Source organism: Arachis stenosperma, chromosome 2 (assembly GCF_014773155.1).
Source record: "Arachis stenosperma cultivar V10309 chromosome 2, arast.V10309.gnm1.PFL2, whole genome shotgun sequence".
Lineage (NCBI taxonomy): Eukaryota > Viridiplantae > Streptophyta > Magnoliopsida > Fabales > Fabaceae > Arachis > Arachis stenosperma.
Genome location: NC_080378.1, coordinates 66,948,716 through 66,957,364, shown reverse-complemented (window position 1 = coordinate 66,957,364; position 8,649 = coordinate 66,948,716). Strand labels below are relative to the sequence as shown.

At 39.1% G+C, this 8,649-nt stretch overlaps 1 protein-coding gene across 1 annotated transcript; it reads right to left on the bottom strand.

The window, feature by feature from the left end:
* Window positions 1-5,099: 5,099 nt before the first annotated feature.
* On the bottom strand, window positions 5,100-7,133 carry LOC130962958 (uncharacterized). The gene is made up of 3 exons (XM_057889114.1): window positions 6,550-7,133; window positions 6,132-6,228; window positions 5,100-5,861 (listed from the first exon to the last, which is right to left on the bottom strand). The coding sequence occupies exons 1-3, from the start codon at window positions 7,131-7,133 to the stop codon at window positions 5,100-5,102; spliced, it is 1,443 nt and encodes a 480-aa protein (XP_057745097.1).
* Between the last annotated feature and the right edge of the window lie 1,516 nt (window positions 7,134-8,649).

Below are 8,649 nucleotides of genomic sequence, written 5' to 3'. Positions count from 1 at the left end.
TCTGGATTCTGAGTTCCTATAGAAGCTAATCATTCGGAATTTCAAAGGATAGAGTGAGATGCCAAAACTGTTCAGAGGCAAAAAGCTAAAAGCCCCGCTCATCTAATTAATACTGATCTTCAAAGATGTTTTTGGAATTGATTGCATATTTTCTTCTTTTTATCTTATTTGATTTTCAGTTGCTTGGGGACAAGCAACAATTTAAGTTTGGTGTTGTGATGAGCGGATAATTTATACGCTTTTTGGCATTGTTTTCAGTATGTTTTTAGTATGTTTTAGTTAGTTTTTATTACATTTTTATTAGTTTTTAGCTAAAATTCACTTTTCTGGACTTTACTATGAGTTTGTGTGTTTTTCTATGATTTCAGGTATTTTCTGGCTGAAATTGAAGGACCTGAGCAAAAATCTGATTCAGAGGCTGAAAAGGACTGCAGATGCTGTTAGATTCTGACCTCCCTGCACTCGAATTGGATTTTCTGGAGCTACAGAAGCCCAATTGGCGCGGTTTCAATTGCGTTGGAAAATCGACATCCTGGGCTTTCCAGCAATGTATAATAGTCTATACTTTGCCCGAGATTTAATGGCCCAAACTGGCGTTCCAAGTCAGCTCAAGAATTGTGGCGTTTAACGCCGGAACTGGCACAAGAATGGGAGTTAAACGCCCAAACTGGCACAAAAGCTGGCGTTTAACTCCAAGAAAAGTCTCTACACATGAAAGCTTCAATGAACAGCCCAAGCACACACCAAGTAGGCCCGGAAGTGGATTTTTATGTCATTTACTCATATTTGTAAACCCTAAGCTACTAGTTCTCTACAAATAGGACCTTTTGCTATTGTATTTTCATCTTGGTTCTTCTGGTTCCCTCTCTGGGGCCGAAGCCAATGATCACCATTATCACTTATGTATTTTCAACGGTGGAGTTTCTACACACCATAGATTAAGGTGTGGAGCTCTGCTGTACCTCGAGTATTAATCCAATTACTATTGTTCTTCTATTCAATTCAGCTTGTTCTTGTTCTAAGATATCACTTGTTCCTCAACTTGATGAATGTGATGATCTGTGACACTCATCATCATTCTCACCTATGAACGTGTGCCTGACAACCACCTCCGTTCTACCTTAGATTGAGTGGATATCTCTTGGATTCCTTAATCAGAATCTTCGTGGTATAAGCTAGAATTGATGGCGGCATTCAAGAGAATCCAGATGGTCTAAACCTTGTCTGTGGTATTTTAAGTAAGATTCAAGGATTGAATGACTGTGACGAGCTTCAAACTCCTGAAGGCTGGGCGTTAGTGACAGATGCAAAAGAATCAATGGATTCTATTCCAACCTGATTGAGAACCGACAGATGATTAGTCGTGCTGTGACAGAGTGCGTTGAACATTTTCACTGAGAGAACGGGACTGTAGCCACTGACAACGGTGATGCCCAACATACAGCTTGCCATGGAAAGGAGTAAGAAGGATTGGATGAAGACAGTAGGAAAGCAGAGAGACGGAAGGGACAAAGCATCTCTATACGCTTATCTGAAATTCTCACCAATGAATTACATAAGTATCTCTATCTTTATTTTATGCTTTATTCATAAATCATCCATAACCATTTGAATCTACCTGACTGAGATTTACAAGATGACCATAGCTTGCTTCATACGAACAATCTCCGTGGGATCGACCCTTACTCGCGTAAGGTTTATTACTTGGACGACCCAGTGCACTTGCTGGTTAGTTGTGCGAAGTTGTGATAAAGATTTGAGATTGCAATTGAGCGTACCATGTTGATGGCGCCATTGATGATCACGATTTCGTGCACCACTTAGATTGCAAGAAATGTAAATAACTGAATCTTAAAGTGCAAGAAATGTAAATTGCTTGAATCATAAAAGGAATTGGGAATTGGGATTGCAGAATTTAAACAAGCAGAAGTAAATTCATTAAAGAGAAGAGTAGAAGATGAATTGAATTGAAGTAGATCTCAAATGGTAAAGGTAGAATACTTTGAAACGTAAAATAGAAAATGGCTTGTGCTTAATTGCAGCAAAATAAAAGATGGTTGAAGATCTCAGGAGTGGAAGAGACTAGAAAACAAGTCTAGATCTCAAATCCTTCCTTGATCCAACAAGAACAATTGCAAAAGAAATAAAGAAAAGTAAATTGCAGGAAGAATAGAAGATGAAGCAGTAAACGGAAAGTGAAATTCAATTATGCAGAGAAAGTAAACAAGAGATCTCAAGGTGAGATTGAAACAGAAGTTCTTTAATTCTCCACCCAAGATCCAAAGCAAGAAAAATAAAAAGTGCTCAAGCAAGAACAAGGAAGAAGAGAGATCAATTCTCCTTCCCAATTCTCTAAGATCTAGATTCAAAAGTAAAAGCTCCCAATGAATGTTTTTGAAAGAAAAATCTTAAGTAAAGTCTAGAGGTAAAAGTAAAAAAAAATATTCAAGGTAAAAGTCCTAACTAAATCAAACTAGCCTCTATTTATACACTTTCTATTCTTAGATTTTAGAATTTGGATGGGCTTTCAATTTGGTGAAGATTTTAATTTAATTGGATTTTTGATTGAATTTCAGCCTAAGTTGCTCCCAGGAGGATGCTCTGCTCTTGTGGAGAGTGGAGCAGTGGCTTGGAGATGCATCAGGAGATTACCCTGCTCTTGTGGAGAGCGGAGTAGTGGCCTGTGCGTGTGTCTTGCGCGCTCCAAGTCCGTGTCATTGTTGTTTGTTTGTGCCAAGGAGTAGCGCTCTGCTCTCCTTATGAGCGGAGCAGTAGTGCTTCCAAGGGGAGGTCCCTGGTTCGATCCTGGCTGAAGGCATACGCTGACCCTTTTTCTTTGTGAAGGAAGTGGCGCCTTTCTCCTTGCTTCCTTAAGGTGTTGAGTTCGAATCTTGGGAGTGGCATTTTGGCCAAGTGTGGCTCATTTTCCTTTGTGTGTAGCGCTCCCCACTCCCCCTTGCTCATGAGTTCGAAACTTCTGGCAAGCATTGGCAAACATTTCCCCTTGCAATTATTTTGGTTGGAGCCCGATAATGCTCTCAAGGAGGGCAGAGGAATGTTTTTGTTCTTCCTTGTTTCTTGGCTTAAAGTTGTGCTACGCTCTCAACGGGGGTAGAGCATTGAAGCTTTGTATGCTTGGTTCATTGTTGTGCTCCCTTGGAGAGCAGTGTGCTTCCTCCTTCCATGCGCCATGCTTCATTGTTTCCTTTGCCACACTCTTTTCTTCCTTGGGCCACACTTCTTAAGCCACACTTTCTTGTTTTCTTCTTTTCTTCACCTACAAATAATCAAAACAACCAATCAAAGTATCACCAAATTCACAAGGTTTATAAATCATTAAAAATCAATAGAATTTAGCTTAAACCTCATGATTTAGCATCAATTAAATGGTGGTTGTTTGATTCAAAGAAACCATGCATTTCCATTCCAAATTACTTACTTAGAATGCAAGAAAGTGCATAAAAACTAGTGAAACAAGTGAAATTAGCTTGAAAAATAGGCATATGATGACTTGTCATCACAACACCAAACTTAAATCTTGCTTGTCCCCAAGCAAGCACTAAACATAAGAGAAGATATAATGAAATAGAGAAGTATATATGTCCTTATTAGGCAGATAGTTGAATTTGGTTTATGGGGTTTTATGCAGATCAATAGTAGTTCATTTATTACTTGCTGTTAAAACAAACAATGTCTCCTAAAGGGTTCACCAAGGTTGCTGCTACAATACCTTACTTCTTGCTTATTTCCCTTGTTAGCTTTTTCTTTTTTCTTTTGCATTAGAGAGCTTATTATTTATTGAAGGCTTGGTGGCAAATGTTGCAGTGGTCTTTGGCTTAATTTCACTCGACATTTCTTCACCACAGACACATGGCTCATTTTTTCTTCCTAGGATCATTGATGCCCAGCATCTCTTTGGATAACTAAATGTTTTGTAGCTAGGTTGCTCTTTATTGTGGACTTTCAGTTGGCAATCCCAAATCAATTGATCTAAGTGGCCAAGTTTTGAAATACTCCTTAGAACTTACTTGTCCAAGCATATCCTAGTACAAAAACACCACAGGCATGTGTCCTAGGGTCCAAGCTATTGGTGTCTAGCCTTATTATTTGTTTCTTTGCCAGCTTTTGGCTTTTTCTTCTTATTTTTCTTTTGGTTTTGATTTATTTTCAAGGGACTTTCATTAATTGAAGGATCATAGCAGCAAACTAGCTTAAGCTTCAAGTAACATGTCATTATGCAGGAATTATTCTATGAGCTAACAATTGAATCAAACACATACCACCACTAACTTTCATTCTAACTTTTGCAACATTGAACAATTACTTTTCTAAGTCAAACATCTCTCTTTTATTCAAACAGCGAGGGAAACAAAACAAAATTTAAAGCTAAGTAATGAATGACAAACACTTATGCAGATCAGCATACTTAATCAAACAACTTCACTTGCAACTAGATGAACACTTTAGCAAGACATACAAGAATTCCTGAATTAAAACATTTCACAACAACACGGATCAAGTGAAAATACAACCTTTTAAGTTGCAGCTTTTCATTTTTCCTCCTGTTGCCTCCCTTTTGAGTCACAATGCAAATTGTCTTCAAACATTGGATATTCTCCTGCATAATTCTCAAAAGTTGCTTGCTTCTCAACCCCTTTAAGTGAATGGTTAGTATGCATGAATTGAGTGTGTCTGTTGGATTTATTTTGGTGTGAGAACACCAAACTTAATTGCTTGCCACTGCCTCTGATGCAGCAAGTTAACCATATGTGAAATCCTTGTGTCTTTGCTAGAGGTTATGGAATTAAAGCTAGAAAGCTGTTAAATAGTTGAATAATTTGTCTGATTGCTTGGAGCTAGCATTGTGCAGGAAGTAAGAATGTGCTTTTAAGTGAGATTTTGGTGGAACACCAAACTTAGAATCCTTCATTCTCCCTTAAATTATTTTGGTGTGCAACACCAAACTTAGCTCCTTGCAATGCATACCAATTATTCAGCATTTTTATTGAAAAAGCTATGAAAAGAAAACTACCTCAGGTTGGGTTGCCTCCCAACAAGCGCTCTTTTATTGTCATTAGCTTGACATCTTCCATGCTTGTTCAGTTTAGATTCTGAACTTCTTTTTCCTTGTCCCATTGTCCTCCTAAGTAAGGCTTTGCTCTGTGTCCATTTGCTGTGAAGTGGCTCTGTGTAGCTTCATCTAGCAGCTCAAGACTTCCATAAGGAAAAACTTTTGTTACTAGATACGGACCTTTCCATTTGGACTTGAGCTTGCCAGGGAAGATCTTGAGCCTTGAGTTATACAGGAGCACTTGCTGACCTGGCTTGAACTCTTTCTTTGAGATCTTCTTGTCATGCCACCTCTTAGTTCTTTCCTTGTATATCTTAGCACTCTCATAAGTTTCTAGTCTAAACTCCTCCAACTCATTTAGTTGTAGCAGACTCTTTTTTCCTACTGCTTGAGAATCAAGGTTGAGGAGTTTAGTGGCCCAAAAAGCTTTATGTTCAAGCTCTACAGGGAGGTGACAAGATTTTCCATATAATAGCTGAAAGGGGGACTTTCCAATGGGAGTTTTGAAAGCTGTCCTGTATGCCCAGAGTGCATCTTCTAACTTCCTGGCCCAATCTTTCCTTGTGCTTCCCACTATTTTTTCTAAAATTTTCTTCAACTCTCTATTTGCTAATTCAGCCTGGCCATTAGTCTGAGGGTGGTATGGTGTGGCTACTTTATGGATTACTCCATATTTGTGGAGGAGTTTCTCCATTTGTTTGTTGCAGAAGTGACCACCACCATTGCTGACAAGACCCTTGGGTACTCCATACCTAGTGAAAATATGCTTCTTGAGGAATTGAAGGACAATCTGCGCATCACAAGTGGTTGTGGCTATGGCTTCCACCCACTTTGAGACATACTCCACTGCTACCAAGATGTATCTAAAAGAGTAAGAAGGGGGAAAAGGTCCCATGAAATCAATGCCCCATAGGTCAAATAGCTCTATTTCCAAGATGAAATTCTGAGGCATCTCATTCTTCTTTGTTAATCCTCCAGCTCTTTGGCATTCATTGCATTGGTGAACAAACTCTCTAGCATCCTTGAAGATAGTTGGCCAATAGAAGCCGCTTTGTAGTACCTTTGCAACTGTTCTCTCTGGTCCAAAGTGTCCACCGTATGCTGAACCATGACAATGCCACAATATGTCCTTCATTTCATTTTCAGAGACACACCTCCTAATCATTCCATCAGAGCACCCCTTGAATAAAAAAGGTTCGTCCTACAAGAACTTCCTTGCTTCATTGAGTAGTTTTTTTACTTGTTACTTGGAGAATTCTTGAGGTATCTTCCTTCCTACTTTGTAATTTGCTATGTCAGTAAACCAAGGTGCTTGTTGAACTTGAAACAGGTGCTCATCAGGGAAATTCTCATTTACTTGCTGTGGTCTATCTTGATAGGCTTCTTATGGTAATCTTGATAAATGATCTGCCACTTGATTCTCACTTCCTTTCTTGTCTCTCACTTTAATATCAAACTCTTATAGCAGCAGCACCCACCTGATAAGCCTTGTTTTTGAATCCTGTTTAGACATTAAATACTTGAGAGCAGCATGGTCAGTGTACACTATAACTTTTGAGCCAATCAAGTATTGCCTAAACTTATCAAATGCATAAACAATTGCCAAAAGTTCTTTCTCAGTAGTGGTATAATTTTTCTGTGTTTCATTTAATACTTTGCTGGCATAATATATGACTTGGTGTAACTTATCTTTCTTTTGTCCTAGCACAACACCAATAGCAGGGTCACTTGCATCACACATAAGTTCAAAAGGTATGTTCCAATCAGGGGGTGTGATGATGGGTGCTGTGATGAGTTTTCTCTTTAAGTTTCCAAAGGCATGCTTATAGTTGCCATCAAAGATGAAAAGGTTGTTAATCACTAGCAAATTGCTCAATGGCTTTGCTATTTTTGAGAAATCTTTGATGAACCTTCTGTAGAAACCAGCATGCCCAAGAAAACTCCTTACTGCTTTCACATTAACGGGTATAGGAAGTTTTTCAATAATTTCTATTTTGGCTTTATCAACTTCTATACCTTTGCATGACACTTTATGCCCAAGAATTATCCCTTCAGGAACCATGAAATGGCATTTTTCCCAGTTCAAGACCAAGTTAGTTTCTTGGCATCTTTTCAAAACAAGAGTTAAATGATGCAAACAAGTATTGAATGAATTGTCAAAAACAGAAAAATCATCCATGAAGACTTCTAAAAATTTTTCAACCATGTCAGAGAAAATGGAAAGCATACACCTCTGAAATGTGGCTGGGGCATTGCATAGCCCAAAGGGCATCCTCCTGTATAGAAAAACTCCAAATGGACATGTGAAGGCAGTCTTCTCTTGGTCCTTGGGGTCCACCACGATTTGATTGTACCCAGAATACCCATCTAAGAAGCAATAATAGGCGTGGCCGGCCAGTCTTTCCAGCATCGGATCAATGAATGGGAGAGGAAAATGATCTTTCTTTGTGGCATCATTCAGTCTTCTATAATCTATGCACATCCTCCACCCAGTCACTGTTCTAGTAGGGATCAACTCATTCTTCTCATTGGTGATGACCGTCATTCCTCCTTTTTTTGGTACAACTTGAACCGAGCTCACCCATGAGTTGTCAGAGATTGGAAAAATTATTCCAGCATTCCATAACTTCATGACTTCTTTTTAAACTACCTCCTTCATGGCTGGGTTGAGCCTTCTTTGGGGTTGAACCACAGGCTTTGATTCTTCTTCCAGCAAAACTTTGTGCATACAAATGGCTGGGCTAATGCCTTTGATATCGTCAATTGTCCACCCCAAGGCTGCTTTCTGAGCTTTCAGCACTTCAATCAGCCTTGTTTCTTCTTCCACATTCAAGGAGGAGTTAATGATCACCGGTAGGGTCTCTTCTTCTCCTAGGAACACATATTTAAGGTGAGAGGGGAGAGGCTTCAACTCTTGTTTTGGCTTCTCTTTCTCCTTGTCTTCACGGGAGATTTCTACCACTTCTTCTTCCTGTTCCTCATGACTAGTGGCCTCTAACGTTTCCTCTACCAGGCTTTCTATCATATCCACCTTTATGTAGTTCTCTTGTTCAGGAGGATGTTGCATTGATTTGAAGACATTGATGACCATTTGCTCATTATGCACCCTAAAGATCATTTCTCCTTTTTCCACATCGATAATAGCTCTTGCAGTTGCTAAAAATGGCCTTCCTAAGATGATTGAATTATTTCCTTCTTCTTCGGTGTCTAAGATTACAAAGTTCGTAGGGAAGATAAACTCCCCAACCTTCACTACCAAGTTTTCCACAATTCCATTGGGTGTTTTGATTGATCTATCAGCCATGACTAGTGACATCCTGGTGGGTTTGAGCTCTTCTATGGCAAGCTTCCTCATCATGGATAGGGGCATTAAGTTGATACTAGCTCCAAGATCACAAAGAGCTTTGTCTAGAGTCATTTTACCTATGGTGCATGAAACTACAAAGCTCCCTGGATCTTTAAGCTTAGGTGGGATTCCTTTTTGAAGCATAGCGCTACATTCTTCAGTGAGCAGCACAGTCTTCTTCTCACTCCAACTTCTCTTTTTGTTGATAAAATCTTTTAGAAATTTGGCATAT